The sequence below is a fragment of the Neohortaea acidophila genome, assembly GCF_010093505.1.
Source record: "Neohortaea acidophila strain CBS 113389 unplaced genomic scaffold BDY17scaffold_7, whole genome shotgun sequence".
NCBI classification, from domain to species: Eukaryota; Fungi; Ascomycota; class Dothideomycetes; order Mycosphaerellales; family Teratosphaeriaceae; genus Neohortaea; species Neohortaea acidophila.
In genome coordinates this window covers 81,023-97,887 of record NW_022985516.1, presented here as the reverse complement: position 1 = coordinate 97,887, position 16,865 = coordinate 81,023, and the positions used below count along the sequence as shown (strand labels likewise).

General features: G+C 57.7%; 6 protein-coding genes across 6 annotated transcripts; 5 read left to right on the top strand and 1 right to left on the bottom strand.

Annotated features, from left to right (window-relative positions):
• Positions 1-168: 168 nt before the first annotated feature.
• On the top strand, positions 169-2,038 carry BDY17DRAFT_253437 (dihydroxy-acid/6-phosphogluconate dehydratase; the record flags this gene model as incomplete). Its single annotated transcript, XM_033731338.1, has 2 exons — positions 169-239; positions 292-2,038. The coding sequence occupies 2 exons, from the start codon at positions 169-171 to the stop codon at positions 2,036-2,038; spliced, it is 1,818 nt and encodes a 605-aa protein (XP_033588188.1).
• Positions 2,039-2,505: 467 nt separating this feature from the next.
• On the top strand, positions 2,506-4,335 carry BDY17DRAFT_311289 (uncharacterized protein; the record flags this gene model as incomplete). Its single annotated transcript, XM_033735521.1, has 1 exon — positions 2,506-4,335. One exon carries the CDS (start codon positions 2,506-2,508, stop codon positions 4,333-4,335), a length of 1,830 nt encoding a protein of 609 aa, XP_033588187.1.
• A 1,042-nt stretch (positions 4,336-5,377) lies between these two features.
• Positions 5,378-7,531, top strand: BDY17DRAFT_252697 (uncharacterized protein; the record flags this gene model as incomplete). The annotated part of the gene is made up of 4 exons (XM_033731279.1): positions 5,378-5,591; positions 5,655-6,974; positions 7,044-7,210; positions 7,340-7,531. 4 exons carry the CDS (start codon positions 5,378-5,380, stop codon positions 7,529-7,531), a joined length of 1,893 nt encoding a protein of 630 aa, XP_033588186.1.
• Positions 7,532-8,575: 1,044 nt separating this feature from the next.
• Positions 8,576-12,811, top strand: BDY17DRAFT_253006 (uncharacterized protein; the record flags this gene model as incomplete). Its single annotated transcript, XM_033731305.1, has 3 exons — positions 8,576-11,605; positions 11,861-12,461; positions 12,525-12,811. Coding segments are annotated over 3 exons (3,918 nt in total), but the record flags the coding sequence as incomplete, so codon positions are not given.
• Positions 12,812-13,913: 1,102 nt separating this feature from the next.
• On the top strand, positions 13,914-15,122 carry BDY17DRAFT_311287 (uncharacterized protein; the record flags this gene model as incomplete). The annotated part of the gene is made up of 1 exon (XM_033735520.1): positions 13,914-15,122. The coding sequence occupies one exon, from the start codon at positions 13,914-13,916 to the stop codon at positions 15,120-15,122; it is 1,209 nt and encodes a 402-aa protein (XP_033588184.1).
• Positions 15,068-16,776, bottom strand: BDY17DRAFT_299342 (uncharacterized protein). Its single transcript, XM_033733886.1, has 2 exons — positions 15,378-16,776; positions 15,068-15,312 (listed from the first exon to the last, which is right to left on the bottom strand). The coding sequence occupies exons 1-2, from the start codon at positions 16,727-16,729 to the stop codon at positions 15,297-15,299; spliced, it is 1,368 nt and encodes a 455-aa protein (XP_033588183.1). The 5' UTR covers positions 16,730-16,776; the 3' UTR covers positions 15,068-15,296.
• Between the last annotated feature and the right edge of the window lie 89 nt (positions 16,777-16,865).

The following is a 16,865-nucleotide window of genomic DNA, read 5'->3' as shown; positions in this document are numbered from 1 at the left end:
GCGATGATGAGCATCATCCGCGAGCTCAATTGCATGTGATCGAGACTCGAGTCTGACTCAGCTGCACGCAACCAACCAATGCCGAGCTCGGAATTTCTGCTTTGCAACAACTTCGAGTCAGACCTCACCTTCTCTCGACATCCCCATTGAAGGCGATCGTCAAGCGAGATGCCCGCATTGAAGCTCCCCACACGCGCTCTGCGCCCAACGTGGTGTCCACGACCGCAATGGCAGCCCACGTACGTGTTGCGAAATCCAACTCCGCGCACCGCGAGATCTAATCTACCCCAGACGCATGCTCTCCCAAACCTCCCGACTACGCGCCGCGACACCCAAAGACGACGGCGAAAACCTCAACTCGATCTCGCGCCACGTCACCCAGCCGAAATCCCAAGGCGCATCGCAAGCAATGCTCTACGCCACCGGCCTCACCGAAGCCGACATGTCGAAAGCGCAAGTCGGCATTTCGTCCGTCTGGTACAGCGGCAACCCGTGCAACATGCACTTGATGGACTTGAGCCACAAGGTGAAAGAGGGTGTGCAGAAGGCGGGACTCTTGCCTATGCAGTTCAACACCATTGGTGTCAGTGATGGTATTTCCATGGGCACGAAGGGGATGCGGTACAGCTTGCAGAGTCGGGATTTGATTGCGGATAGCATTGAAACGGTCATGGGTGGGCAGTGGTATGATGCCAATATCAGTCTGCCGGGTTGCGACAAGAATATGCCGGGGGTGATTATGGCCATGGGAAGGGCGAACCGGCCGAGCATCATGGTCTATGGAGGTACGATTGCACCCGGCTGCGGATCGAAGCCTCGGAACAGCAAGCTGGACATTGTGTCTGCTTTCCAATCTTATGGACAGTACATTGCCGGCGAGATTGACGAGGAGGAGCGCTTCGACATCAATCGCCATGCTTGCCCGGGTGCCGGAGCATGCGGCGGCATGTACACCGCCAACACCATGGCGTCGGTGATTGAGGTAATTGGCATGACATTACCCGGCTCTTCCTCGAACCCTGCCGTGAGCAAAGCAAAGGAACAGGAATGTCTCTCCGCTGGCGCTGCCATCCGCAATCTCCTCAAGGAGGACATCAGACCGTCGGACATTATCACTCGAAGGGCACTGGAAGACGCGATGGTGCTGGTCAACATCACAGGCGGCAGCACCAACGCCGTCCTTCACCTCCTCGCCATTGCACACAGCGTCGGCGTGCAACTCAGCATCGACGACTTCCAATCCGTCTCCGACCGCACCCCCTTCCTCGCAGACTTGAAACCATCCGGCAAGTACGTGATGGAAGACCTCTACAACATTGGCGGCACACCTTCCCTCATCAAACTCCTCCTCAAAGAAGGCCTCATCGACGGCAGCCGCATCACCGTCACCGGCCGCACATTAGCCGAAAACGTGGAGAAGGCGCCCGACTTCCCCGCCGACCAAGACATCATTCGCCCTCTGTCCAACCCCATCAAGAGCACCGGCCACATCCAGATCCTCCGCGGCTCGCTCGCCCCAGGCGGCAGCGTAGGCAAAATCACCGGCAAAGAAGGCACAGTCTTCACCGGCAAAGCGCGCTGCTTTGACGCAGAAGACGACTTCATTGCCGCGCTGGAAGCGAAGACGTTCAAAAAGGGCGAGAAGGTGGTCGTCATCATTCGTTATGAAGGACCGAAAGGTGGACCCGGCATGCCGGAGATGCTCAAACCCTCCTCCGCCATCATGGGCTACGGACTGGGGAACGATCTTGCCCTAATCACCGACGGTCGCTTCTCGGGCGGCTCGCACGGCTTCTTGATTGGACACGTTACGCCCGAAGCGCAGCAGGGCGGACCTATTGGCCTAGTGCGCGATGGAGACACAATAACGATTGATGCGGAGAAGCGCGCGATTGATATCATAGATCAGAGTCCTGAGGAGCTGGAGCGGAGGAAGAAGGAGTTCCAGGCGCCACCGTTGAAGTACCAGAAGGGCACGCTGTACAAGTATGCGAAGATTGTGAGTGATGCTAGTCATGGGTGTATCACTGATGGTTGAGCGGAGGAGAGCATGTGTGCTTGCGTTTTGTCTGAGCGCGGTGCTGCGGAGTTGGCGATGATAAATTCGTGTCCGTCGAGTAAATACCCCGTACAGAGCTCATCATCTCCTTTGTGTCAATGTTGCTCACTGCTGTGCACCCTGGACGTGCAGCCAACTTGGCCGTTGTGCTCCTCAGCGTCATTCGTTCCTTCCGCAACACAACTCCTCAACCAAAACCCGTCAACAAGACGCGCCTTCCTCGCCACGACGAATTGCAACTTCGCCAAACACCAATTTCCCACACCGTTCAAGTCTCACACTTGATGAACTTCACAGGTAAGCGACTCCCTTTTCACGCTGCCCTGCACCACCGCGTCACCTACCTACACACATCACACATCACACCTGTCACAGTTGAAAAAAACATCCTACCGAGTTGAATACCCCCGCCCGCACTCACCGCGCGGACTGCACATTCACCTCACATGTCCCGGCCTTCACCGCCAAACTACACCAACAGCTTCCGCGACCTGCGAGCCAACTTCGAAACTCGCAGCCAACCGACGATAGCCACGGCCTACCGCTCCATCTCCGCAGCAGCAGGGGACACGTCAGCTAATACCGCCATGTCTTCGCAGCAGCAACAGCAGTCGAGGCCGCAGTCTCTGCCCCCCGCTGCTACTCGTCGCGTGCCTTCGCTTGCCAAGTCGATTGATACGATTCTTGATACGCCTCCTGCTTCTCCGCCTCCGACGACGCCTACACTCAGTACGGCTACTAGTACGCGTCCGGCGGCCCCACCTCGTCTTCGCCCTTCCTGGATCGGACCTCCCAAGCAGCCCTCCGCAGCCACCCCAGGCCCGCAACAAACGATGAAGCAGAACGTCACGGTCGAGTACTCGGCCCCGGGTCTGCAGCCGCCCGTCTACATCTGCACCAGTCTCAGTGAGCCACCGTGGGAAGCGATCGAGATGCACCGCGACCTGGCTCCCGCTCCTTGTCCTCCCGCATCGACGAAAAGCGACCCTGCTTACACTTCTGGCGGAGGGTATGTGTTTTCCAAGACCTTTTGCGTCGAGGAGGGCGAGTACCAGTACAAATTCCGCCTTGGGGAGGGGGATTGGTGGGTTTGCGATGAGGGGAGGCCGATGGTTGATGATGGGTGTGGGAATAAGAATAATTTGTTGATTGTCAAGGCGGAGGGGATGCTTGTGTCGAAGGTGGAGACAGCTGCTGGGTCGACCAAGGGGCAGATCGTGGGAAACGGGGTGCCCAAGGCTCCTGATGTTGTCCCGCCTACGAACGCTCCAAAAGCCCCCGAGGTGGTTCCGTTACCCCAGCAAGTTCTACCGCCTGTCATTGCTCTTACTTCTTCGACACATGATGTGCAGAAGCCTGGAACCGCATCGGTGGCGAAACCGGAGGCGACTTCCACCACTGCGCCGGCCTCCACGCGTCATGACTCGCCTGAGCTGGCGCCTCTGCTGAAGCATGAGACGTTTCGACCTTTGGAAGGCGCCATGGCTCAGCAGACACCAGAGACCGAGGCAAGCAATCCACTCGAGGACGATGATGGAGATCTCGGCGACCCACATCCTGGACCTCTGCTCAGTCATGAGACTTTCAAACCGCTTGCTCCCGACGAGTCGACTTCGGATTCGGAGGATGATGACAGTGATTCGAGCTCATCATCGGAAGACGATGACGGGGAGGATGAAGGAAAGGCAAGAGCTTCATCGAAGACGTCCGAGGAGGCAGACGCTGCACCGCTTTTCCGTCACGAGACCATGATGAAGCCCCACGGCGTCCCGCCCATCGTGATCCCCACCAAAAACACGTCCACGGCTGTCAACAATTCTGCAATTCCACAAGAAGCAACTCACCACGACCTGCACCTGGAGAAGTTCCCCGTCCATCACGCAGGTATCATCGACCAAATTCTTGAAACGCGTCACCGACTTCCCGAAGACCAATTCTCGGAGGAACACCTCTTCGGCTCGCCCACTTCGCAAGTCATCTGCGAATCGCCAATCTCGCCCGCGACGCGTGTTCGAGCGACGACGGCGGAAGAAGTGCTGGAGAAGATACGAGAGGCGGAGGAGGAAGAGTATGAGAAGGAGCAAGAGGCAGGACAAGAGCTGGACCCTCTGAGACTGCAGGAGCCGGAAGACGCGGACTTCACGCCCAAGGTTGAGGTGGACATGGTGGAGAAGATTGAGATTGAGGAGCACGTTGTGATCGAAGTTGTGGAGCAACGCAAGGGTTTGGCGGAGGTGTTGCTCGAGAGGATGGGGGGGAAGGGAAACGCGATGTGAGTTGATTGACCTGACCTCTGATGAATGTCATACTGATTCGGACTCGAGCAGCGCCGTTGCTGTGGGTCTTCTGGTTATTGCAGCGGGCATCTGCAGCATGCAGTATCTGTGAGGGGCATGGAATATGCGTATCGTATCCTGAGGAGGAGCAGTCATGGTGGTAACGGAGGGTATCACGCGTCAAAGTGGCAGTCGAGAGGGACAGTGGAGATGTTGTAATGCGAGCAGAGATGTGGAGTACTTTGAATGTCAGCATGGGCCTCAGTGCATGATGTGCATCTCCATTCCTGCATCCGCATCCGCATCCACATCCGCATCCCGTGGCGCGTGTGGCCCACACTTTAAGAAGTGCCACGCTAGGATGGAAATAGATTGCGGGCAGCCATCAATCATTCGCAACCGAGACCGACTGACTTCATTCATTCCTCCCACTTCCACTTCCATCCCTCAAGTCTTGCAGCTTCTCTCACCCTGCAATCAGTGGGCGGTCCATCTCCAACAGATGCAACTGCTGTCTCTGCAGCACCACCCTGCTCTGCATTCCCCGCCTCGCATCGACTAGCATCTGCTGGTTCACGGCGGTTGTGCTTTTGATCGATCGACGCCCCACCACTTCCATCATTCCAGCTGCTGAGCCTGTTTGCTCAACGCCACCTTCGACACCATCCATCGTTGACGCATCGCGAACGGCTTCCATACGCCTCTCCGCCCGTTTCGAACCGAATAATCGGCAGAGCACGCTGCATTCCCGCTTTGCTCCACCACCCGCTGCCCTCAAGCAAGCTTACAATCGCGCGTTCCTCTGCGGCATCGCATCACCAGAGCCATCTCCATCAACGCTCACACTCAAAGTGGCATAGCAGACAACGAGCAGTCGCACCAGGCGCTCATCGGAGCGCGTGTCTCAGTGGAGGAGGAGAGAAGAGAGGGGGAGGCGTGATTGGATACCACACCCTACCCAGTCGGAGAAGACAACCTTTGCCGTGAACTGACTGCGGCCTCGGGCCGGATCTGCATCGTCCACGAATGCTGTCGCTAAACCATGGACCCCCAGAGCCAGTCCTTCACCCCCTTCAACACCGATCCCGACTCGTGGCAGTTTGAGTCCGACGTGGCCAGGATCCAACAAGTGCAGGCCGAGCATTCGGAGCGCTTGTCCAGGCTGGAGAGGAGGCATGATGATGAGACGCGTGTGAAGAACGTGTGGGGACCGAGCTCGCCTTTCCCGGGCATCTTGAGTGGCACGCCACAGCAAGGTGAGTGCGAGAGTTCACTTGGGTGTGTTCCACCATTCTTTAGAGACTGACCATCTTCCCCAGCACCCATCCAGCAGCCTTCCTCCGACCATTTCAGAGGCTTCGACGACGATTCCAACACGCTGATGTCCAGTCTGCACCTCGACGCCGACGACGAGCCCAGGAGAGGATTAGGAGCAGCTTCGAGAGCTAACAGCGTCCGCTTCGACGAGACTGCCAACCAGAACCACTTCTCGCATTCCACAAGGCCTTCCTCAGAGTACATGTCGCGCACAAGCAGCAGTGGCCTGGGCGGCCTCCAGCTCACCGAGCGCTCATTCTCCCACAAGTCAGAAGGGCGCGCAAGCTCGCAACACTCCATTCGCTCCGCGGCCTCGGGTCGGGCTAGCAGCTTGGTCCTCGAACATCCGTATGGTGTCAGAGACCCGAGTCGTCAATCTCCCGACACCTTTGCTGTTGCCCCAGGGCTTCTGCTCCTTGGATGTACGCCTGCCATCATTCGCTGCTGGATGAATACAAACTTCAAGCACGACTCCCTCCTCTATGCGGCGGTGTGTACCGCGTCGCACAAGTCGCTTCTCAACCTGCGCTTGATTCGCAAACTGGGGTTCGAGACCTGCATTACCACGAATGAGGAGGGCGTCAAGATGGTCGGGTTGGGCGTGTACTTCCCCGAAGCTGTGGTCCTGCCTTCGAACCGGCCATTCACCCCTGCACCGCGCCTGCCGTCCATGAGGGTGGACTTCCACGTTGTCGACCTCGGAATCGATGACGACAAATCCATCGAGATCTTCCTTGGGAGCGACGTTCTACGCTCACACGGCGCGGACATCTTGTTCTCCATCGACAGCATGACGCTCTTCGACGACTACAGCCGCAAACTGAGCATGCCGCTCGTGCGCCCGGAGAGCGAATCGGCGTTCAAGAAGCTCTTCACCAGCAGCGGCGCGCCGCCATTGCTCATCTCAGAGAAGACTGAAGGAGCAGCAGTGCCAGCCTGCGCAGGAGCTGCAGCGGTCGTGAAAGACGAGGCTTACGTTAATGGCATCGGCCTTGGTAGCTCTGCCGCTTCCGCCTCCTCCACAACTGCTAGTCCGCCGCCTGGGAAATATCGCCCGCCTGGACTGCTCGCTCTGGAGACCTCCGCCGTGGAACCGTCGACGAAAGCCGGCGCGTCCATCAGTGCTTCGGACAGTGACGCCACTCGCCGCCCAGATAGTCGTCAATCGGCCACCACATCACGTCCACCCCTCAGTCTTTTGTCAAGTTCGCGCCCCGAAGCGCACGATCAGCCGTCCACCACCGAAGTGACGTCTCAAACTTCCACTCCTGTCCGCTCGGGCAGTAGTCCTGCCATCTGGAGCAATTGGCGTCGCGAGGGAAGTAGCTCTAATCTCCCAACCCATACTTCGGGTACTCCTCCTCCCGTTGCGGCTGCACCAGTACCAACAGCGCCTGCTACTACAGCCGCCGCCGCCGTTTCTTCTCAGCCCGCAGGCATGGATTGGGCGAGTGCTAGCCGGAACCGCGAGACGTCATACCAGCGCAAAGACACGGGGATTCGTGTGCTGAAGCCCAAGGTTGCGAGCCGGGCTTTCTCCACTTCCGCTGCCTCTGGGGTTGCTGGTAGTACTGGTGGTACTGCTCATGGCGCCGCTCCTTCGCCTTCTACTCCGGTCTACACGACTCCGGACTCTCGCAGTCGGTTCTTCGATGACGGGAGGCGGAGAGGTGAGACTAAGGGCCAGGGGCCGGATGGCAAGAAAGAGGAGGAGAAGGAGACAGCTTCTGCCTCTACGCCTGCAACTGCACCTGCTCCTGGACCTGCCACGCCTGCGCCTCAACCTAAGGTGAAGGCGAATCCGATTGGAGGGGGTTCTGCGTTCTCGTGGCTGAACTCTGGTGGAGGGAGTGGCAAGTGGAATCCACGTGACTCTTAGTGGCATGAGTGGATTGTGAATCATGGGAGATCACAGGTTCACCGAATAAGACCTTTCTACAGAGGCATGCGCAGAAGATGCTACCCTCTTCTATTGAGTGCGCGAGGCAATCGCTTGCATTGCGATTACGTATTTGCGTGTGTTGCACGCCGGCTGAAATTGATGCCGTCACTTCATTGATTGTTCAATGATTCACTTCTGTCAGGTTTGTGCATTCACTGAATCGATGTTCGTGTGTTGCTGTAACGTGAGGTGTGGTTTGGTTTGCCTCAGGCAATGATGAGGCTCCAGCGACGCCATTGACGAAAGCTTGACGTGCCAAGACCAGCTTCAGGCACGGACAAACTCACGTCACGTCGGAAGCGGCGCATGCAAACGGGAGCTTCTTCAGTGTTTCACAGTGCTGCACCACTCTCTTCGCACCGCCGCCCTCCTTCTCTTCTCCTCCACCCTCCATACCCATCCCTGTCGTTCCTTCCCAATCAGGCAACGCAAACGCCCGCCTGACAAATCCGCCACCCGGCAGACGGAAGGTTCGCGACACAAAAGTCAACGGCCGCCGCGGCTGCGCGGACGTGCAACCCCCACCACGCCCACCCACCACTACTCCCACCGCAGGGCTCTGCCGCGCCACAGGCAGAGCTCGTTCGTGGCATCCTCGTCACGGCTTCTTCGCAGAAGAAGCGGAAGCTTTCGCCTTTTGCGAGCATCGATAGCGCCGGCGGCCAGCAGCATCACCAGCATTCCCAACACCAACACCAACAACACAGCAAACATCCCTCCTTAGACAGCATTGCTGATTCTTCGCCTCTGCCGTCGCCCACGCTCCAGCCGCAATCTACTACTACCACCACCACCTCTTCCGACTCCCCCGTCCCGTCCCCCGCTAGCAGCCACACGACTCGCAACACGAGCCCGCCGCGTTTCCTCCCACCCCACCTCCACGAAGAGGTGCAATTGGCCAGAAGGGAGAGTTTGGAGGCTTCCAGTCCGAGCGGAGCGTTTGAGCAAATTACTATTGATGGGGGAGAAGGTAGTGCGGAAATGTCGGATGGCAATTTTACCGGCACCAACAACGATACTACGGAACAGAGACAGGGCGTGAAGTCTGGTCGTACTGCAGGTGTTAGAAGCGCCTCGCCTGCCAAGAGGAGCGCGGCGGATATGGAAGGCGAGCAGATGCCGAGAGGGCACGATGCTATGGATACGCAGGAGAGTGTGAGGGAGAGTGTGGAGGATACGACCGTGATGGATACGTCTACTACGAACGGAGGCACCAACATGACGGAAAGCAATAACGCTGGCTTGCCCACGATCGACGAGCAGGTGGAAACCGTGATGAAGCTCGTACAGAATCAACAGCTGGATGAGGGAACCGTTGGATACGCCGTCTCGATGAAATGGCTGGGTCGTGTCATGTCCCGGTCCACAGCGCGCACGCAAGACTCCACCTTCTCTAAAGAAGCACAACAAGGTGACATCGGCCCGGTCGACTGCGCGGACATCGTGCCCGATGGCGCCTGGGAGGACCCGGTTCTCAAGGGGCCCGAAGGCAAACATTTCATCCCACTCAAACCTGGCTTGACCATTGGCGACGATTTTCAAGTGCTCCCAGAGAAGGCGTACGGCTTGATTGTCGGTTGGTATGGCAATGTGCAAGGCCAGAAGCCAATTTGTCGCTTTGTGCACAACACTGCCGGCGAAGAAGCGACTCAGCAGAACATGCAGTATGAGCTGTATCCGCCCGTCATTACCGTGCGAAAGATTCCTCAACTACGGCCAGAGACCGAGGACCCTCCTCCAGCGTCGAAGAAGACATCGTATGCCGAGCTGCGCTTAAAGGAAGAGCGTCGGTCTCGTGGACAGCTGTCTCCTGAAGATGCTGTTCAGCTGGTGTCGTCACAGTCGGAACGCTTCAATGACTTCCTGAAACGGAGTAAAGAGGCTGCTGGTATTCCGCGGGATCACAAGGTCAGGATCTTCCGGCTACTCGACGCATCACAGGTCACTGTTGTCGGGCCGACAAGTCAGCGAAACGGAGTCCTGTCGCCGCCTCTGTCCCGTAGCGGATCTCCCAGAGCCGCTCGCGCACCGAAGTCGAAGCTGATCCTGGACCTGGAGACCTTCAACGCCATGGAACTGGGCAAGGACATGGAGCACATTGACGCGAAAGATGCCACCAACGACAGCAACTACAACGGCAAAAGCACCATGCAGGTGTATAGCCTGTTCCATGACACGATCATCGCCCTGGAAGAGATGATTGGGGGCCCGGCTGGTGGCGAGTTCGCATCTGATCGCAAGAAGGAGGGCGGAAGGCTTCCGATCGCCAGTCGCATGCTCGGATCGGTGCCTGGCTCGGCCAACCCCTCTGGGCGGACCAGTCCTGCGCCCACTGGGGGCGGCATGATGACTAGAGGTCGCCAACGCCGCGATGGGCGCACTCAGGGCACGGTCGGGCTCAACAACCTGGGCAACACGTGCTACATGAACTCCGCACTCCAGTGCATACGTAGTGTGGAGGAGCTGGCCATCTACTTCTTGTCGGGCAAGTACAAGTCCGAGATCAACACCAACAACCCTCTGGGTCACAACGGTGTCATGGCGAAGCGGTATGCAGAGTTGTTGAATTCGATCTACGCCGAGAACATCACCACAACGATCTCGCCGAATGCGTTTAAGAAAGCACTCGGCAACATCCAGCCGATGTTTTCAGGGTACGGGCAGCAGGATTCGCAGGAGTTTCTCAGCTTCTTGGTCGATGCGCTGCACGAGGATCTGAACCGCATTCAGAAGAAGCCATACAATGAGAACCCTGACTCGGACGACAAGACGGTGCACGATCCGGAAGCCATCATCAAGCTGGGCGAAATCTATCGCTCCAACCACAAGGCGCGCAACGATTCCGTCGCGATGGACCTCTTCAGCGGCTTCTACAAAAACACCATGGAGTGTCCCGTCTGCGACAAGGTCAGCATCACGTTCGATCCGTATTCACTGTTGACTGTGCAGCTGCCGATCGAGAGCACTTTCCAACATAATGTCACCTTCGTCCCGTACCTGGGCCGACCTGTCAATCATTCGATTGATATCGACAAGAACTCTACCATCAAAATGCTCAAGGAGTACATCGCATCCAAGCACCATGGCGTCCAAGCCGACCGGCTGTGGATGGTGGAAGTGTACAGCCACAAGGTGTACAAAGTCTTTGAAAACACCAGCACGCTCGGCGAGATGGGTATCCAGCCCAGCGACTACATTTTCGCCTTCGAGCTGAGTGCCCCGCCTACCAATTTCCCGTCGCCGTCGGAGAGGAAGATGTTCTACTCCTCGTTTCCGAAGGCGGATCCGCTGCCCGATATGGATGATCCGAAAGCCGACCAGTTCGTCGTTCCGGTGCTCTCGCGGCAGAAAACTCGGAGTGGGTTTGGCTGGGACTGGATTCTACATCCTATGTTCATTGTGGTCACGCGTGAAGAGGCGCAGAACTACGACGCAATCTTGAAGAAAGTCCTCTATGCTGTCTCGCGATTGACGAGTCGTCGACTCTTGACTGAGATGGGTGGAGAAGCTGATGAGTCGACGGATGAGTCCGCTTCGAATGTGGAGATGAAGGACGAGGCTTCTGTCGCGGAAGAGACTGCACATGTCAGTGAGCGGTCGACTTCTTCGGAGGAGGAGTATGTGGAGGTGTCGCTTAGCAAATCGGCGGCCTCCTCACCTTCGAAACAACTCCTGAGAGAGGACCCAGCGCACAAGCACAATGAAGATGACCGTCCTGTGCCATCCGACTACTGGTCACCCAACTACCCCATTCCCTCGGATCTGCGCAACAGCTTGTTCGTTCTCAACTACGCCCAGAGTGCAGAAGGCATGCATTGCTCCGGCATGAATTGCGTCAAGGACAAGTCGGAGCGCATCATGCAGGATCGCGTGAAGCCTCCGGTGCGCAGATCGTCTGTGCAGTCGTCCTCGTCTGGCGAAGGGTCCACCACTAGCACTGGGTCGGGTACGCAAGCCAACGGCGCTGCATCAGAAGAGAGCGACGAAGACGAAATGGACAAGCCGGATCTCGTGATTGGTGGTGATGATGCTCTTCGCTCCACGCTTGATGTGAGCGACGACGAAGACAGCCTGCCTTCGAACCCGCTTGACTACACCGGATCGCGCAAAGGTCGACGGAAGCAGAATAAGCATGGCAAGCGGAAGGGAAAGCCCAAGACTTACTCCAAGAAGGGTCAGCAACAGCGAGGCCAGCACCGTGCCAACGATAGCAATGCGTCTTACTCGTCTTTCCAGTCGAGTGGGGGCAGGAGTCTCGTGGGCAAGACCGCTGATCGAAATGAAAGTAATTCCTACTTCATCAAACTGGGCGAGGGAATTGTTCTGGACTGGTACCCGGAAGCAGTCAGTGCGCTGTTTGGTGGACAAGTCGAAGACGCCGACGACAACCGCGGGCATTTCGTTTCGTCCCCCGAAGGCAAGGATCTGCCTGATTATCCCGACGCGCAAGTCGAGGAGCGGAAATATCGGCGGGAGTCGCGTAAGAAGCATGGCATCACGCTCGAAGACTGCTTCGTCGAAACGGGCAAGCGCGAGGTGCTGTCCGAAGACAATGCGTGGTACTGCAATCGATGCAAGGAACTGCGGCGCGCGACCAAGACGCTGGAAATCTGGACCATCCCCGACATCCTCGTTGTGCATCTCAAGCGCTTTGGCGGGAATCGCAGCTTCCGTGACAAGATTGATGTTCTTGTCGACTATCCTATCGAGGGGCTGGATATGACGCAGCGTGTCGGGCTGAAGGAAGATGGCAAGGAGTATGTGTACGATTTGTTTGCGGTCGACAATCATTATGGTGGGCTGGGGGGTGGCCATTACACTGCCGTCGCGAAGAACTTCTACGACGGGCAGTGGTATGACTATAATGGTGAGTTGTGCTCCACGACGTGCAACGTGTGGGAATGGTATGGCTGACCATGTGTTCAAACAGACGCGCACTGTAACAAACTCACGGATCATAAGAAGTCCGCTGCTGCGTACCTCCTCTTCTACCGCCGCCGCTCCGACCAACCCCTCGGCGGCCCGATGCTCCAGGAACTCGTCTACGAAGCCCGCAACCCCTCCATCTCCTCCCAGCACCAACCCGATAACAGCACCAACGGCGCCGACGCCAGTGCCACCGGCGACGAATCCGACTCGGGGGAAGGCCGGCTCGGCGGTCCAAATGGCTCTACATTCCCTGGGTCGTCGAGCGCAGCCGGAGCCGGAGTCGGGAGCCTTCGCAACCGCGGAATGGGGGGCGAAGGTGGTTTAGCTGGAGCTCAGCAGGGAGCGCCAGCCAGCAGCACTCTGAGGGCGAGGAGGACGAATCGACACCTTCTTGATGACGACGATGACGAGGAGGAGGAGAGGGTGGTGTATGGACCTAGGCAGTTTGGGAATCGTGGCGCGGAGTGGAGTTTTACTGGGCTTGGGGATGATGACTCTTCTCCATCTCATGGCCTTGTGGGCGGCGGAAGATTGATGACCGAAGTCGACAGCGATGCAGACAGCACGACAGCCACCATGGACGACGCACCGGCCCTCCACTCGCAGGACCACGACCACGACTCCTTCTCCAACTTCTCCAGCCGCAATCGCCCCACTCCTACCTCGAGCAGCGATACCGAGCTCCCGGATTACTCCCCCGAGCCTATGTACTTGCCTGATGCCGGGAGTGTAGGGGATGCAGGTGGCGGCTTCCTGGACGACGAGGAGGGCAGTCCGCCGGTGGTCAATGTCTATCCGGATTTACCGCCTTCAAGTTACCTGCCTGCTGAGGAGGGGGAGGAGGGTGAGCAGACCTGAGCGACGGGATGCGGAGAGGGTTGGGAGATGCGCTTGCATTCATTGCATTGTGAATGAGAGATTACGGGGAGCATATGCTGCATGGCATGGCGTTACGAGGCGCAGGGAGGCTTTCTTTCTTTGATGCGCACCTGAGGGCGGGTTCACGGTATTACAGTATCGGGTTAGACGACGGCGGCCTGGGGAAGCACGAGGGTCGGGGGAATGGGGTGGCATGGCATTGTTTTGTGTGTTGCGTGAGCTTAGCGGAGATATGACAGGGAGGGCAGACGGTGGTCGAGTATGAGAGCTACCTACCTGCTTCATTCATGAGTTGGCCGAAGTTTTCCTTGTCATTCCAGTACGAACCGTCGCCAAATATACATGCATTGAAAGAAACCCGACGCCATTCGTCTTTGTTCGCAGAGCAATTCTTCCCAGACTTGCACGCACGTGAAAGCGCGGGACTAGCGTACCTTCCTCTTCTGCACCTCTAACTTCAACTTCCAACCCTCCCACTTATTACATCCTTACATCACACGCCCAACCCACCATGTCGGAACCGACCCTCGTGCGCCTCAAGCGCAAACGCACCGACGATGCGCCCGACATCCTCATCGTCCAGCAGCAGGCGCGCGGGAATAAACGCGCCGCGACGAATTTGCATTATGTTCGGAAAGCTGATGCTGTGCCGGTGACGGCGAGGGAGGAACAGCCTGTTGAAATTCCGTCTGCTGCTGGTGCTCCTGCGCCATCGCGAGAGGCTCGAATGGTTAATGGAGGGGAGTCGACGAGGAGGGTTTTCCAACTTGCTGGAAGGAAGAGGAGGGGGACTGATGGGGGTGTTGCTACGGTTGTTGAGAAGAAGGTGAAGAGGGGGGATGGAGATGTTGGACAGGGAACACTACTGTCTCGATCTGATGGGGGGATCAATGCGGCCATAGAGTCTTTCAAACGTCCTGGTCGAAACGCAACCCTTCGCTCCTCGTCGAGCCATCTCTCTAGCCCGCGTGGGCCAGAAAGCGTGGGCGAGAGGCGGCGAATCCAGGAGTTGGCGGATTACATGCATCAGACTGCTTTGGAGGAGGTGGAGCGCGAGGAGATGGCGAAGGGCATACTTCCGAATGGAGATGTTGCGCGGAACTTGCAGAGCTCTACAGGTGTGCAGCAGCGTGTTGCACCGCCGCGGATGTCCGGTGAGCGGAGTCGGCAACTGCATAACGCACGGGTAGCTGCCAACGCCGAACTCGGTGCCACGACGGAGGAGCACGACGTGCAGATGGAGAACGACACGGACTATGTCTACGACACTTACATCCTCGCTCCGAAATCTACTCCTCACTCAGCCACCACCCCCACCAACGGATCAGGCAACGCCATTGGCTACCTTGTCGTCAACACCGAGGAGGAAGAAGCACTCTGGCAAACCTTCTACCACTCCCCTTCTTCCCCTACCGGGAGCGACAAAGCGTGGGACGGAGAGGTAGAAGGCGAAGAAGACGAGAATGCAGAGGGTTTCTATGGCGCTGATTACCCCGAGCAAGAAGTCGATTCGGAGGATGAGTTTGATGGGAATGTTTATGGGTTTCGTGGGAAGGGTGCTTCGGATGAGGAGGAGTGGGGGGATGAGAAAGGGGAGGTGGAGGGTGGGGTTTGGAGTGGGGATGAGGAGGGGGAGGTTGTGGATGGGTGGGGGAGGGATTTGAGTGGGTTTAGGGGGTCGGAGGTGGGTAGGGAGTTTGTGCAGTTTATGGCGAGATGAGAGGGGAATGGTGACTGCTGTCCATACAGGTGTGGCTGAATGAAGCGGCCACTATGTCGGTCATGATCGCAAGAAGTCGTGCTATGATCATCCTATGCGCGCGCCGGAGTTCCACTATCCAGATCGTAGATGTCTCGTTCAAATGGCGCCTCGTGCCAACAGTCAGAAAGTCGGTCAGATATAGGATACCCTGGAGAAAGCGCGGATTAGTCCACAGCGTACTATCGCGAGATGAGATCAGGAAGAGCAGCTTACTTCACACCCATGCCCACAGTCTGCTTGATCTTCACCCATCCATCCTCCATTCCCCTTCGGATCCTCATGCGCAAATCACGCCTGGCAATGAGGAGCAAAAAAGCGGCGATGAACATCAGTAAGCGCAGGATGGCCATGGTGTTCATGCCTTGGCCGGCCTTGACGACGAGATGTTGGAAATTGAGGAGAAGAGATGAGGCGCGGCGGTAGAAGGTTGGTGGGGGTGATGGGGCAGCAGGCTGTTTTCGTTGCGCCTTTGAGGAGGGACGGGATGAAGGTGCTGAAGGTGCCGGAGTGGGCAACGGTTTAGCAACCGGTTTCTGGCTGCTTGCCGAGCCGTTGACTGTTCTCGTGGCCTTTTGCTTCTCCGCTTCCGCGTGTCGGCGTTGCTCTTCTTGCTTCCGCGCTTCTTCTTCCGCCACTGCTCTCCTGCGCTCTTCCTCCTCTTCTCTTCGCTGCTGCTCCATTTCCTGCTCTCGCTGCTCTTCCAATTCTCGCTGCCGCTCTGACAGCCCGTCCTTCTCTGCTTTGAGATTCTGCAGCGCGTTCAGAAACGCCTCTTTCCGCTCCTCGTCCAGCATGTCGCTCATGTCGATGAATGAGCGCGAGTACTCCCACTCTCCATTCGCAGGTAATACATGTAGCGTGTAAATCTCGAGGATCTTCAAGCGCGTGGCCAGTGTCTTTGGCGACGATGAGCTATTAGACATGGGCGTGCTCATCCCGTCTTGCGACCACGATAGGTGTCCGCCTGGCCCTGCATCAGAGGTAGCCAGATACGTTTCTAGTCGCTGCTGGTTAAACGTCTGGTCTTGCATGTGTCCCGACAGGAGAGTGGCAAGGTTGACGACGACATCTGCATCGACGTCTCCATCTTGCCCGCCGTATCCGCGCTGGACCACCTCGTCCCACACCGAGCCGCTCTGCACCTTTGCCGTGATTTCCTTCCACTTCGCCCCGCCGAAGATGACGCGCCCTTCTTCGCTGCCCAAGGTGATGATGGAGTTGAGGAGGCTCAGGTAGAAGACCCAGACTTTGGTCCTGGTGCTGCGCGATGCTTGCGCGACGGGCGCCGGTCCCGCTGCGCTGTGCGCCAGATCGGAGGAGTAGCCATTGCTGCGGTGGCCGTTGGAGTGTCCGTTTTCCGAAGCAGGTTGCGGGCTGATGATAGGCTCAAGGGTGTCTAGGGCCTCTTTGAAGCGGCGGGTGAGGTAGAGTTGGGTGGCTTGCTTGTAGGTGCGGACGATGAAGGAGCTGGTGGTTTTGGAGCGCGAGAGGCTGGACAGGGAGCTGGAGAGGTAGTGTTGGGAGTCGGCGCCGTCTTGGTACGAGGCAGTGTCTGTGGAAGGCATTGCGGCGGACGACGGAGTGTCGAGAGAGAGGGAGATCGGTGGGCAAGGTGCGGGTGATCGTCATGGAGGTGTGGGATGGGACGGGGTTGGTGCACGCCGAGGTTCAGCACGGACCAGTGGATGTGCGCGCGGCGCG

Coding starts and splice junctions, on each gene's coding strand:
- BDY17DRAFT_299342 (XM_033733886.1), bottom strand. CDS start 16,729: ATGCCTTCCACAGACACTGCCTCGTACCAAGACGGCGCCGACTCCCAA.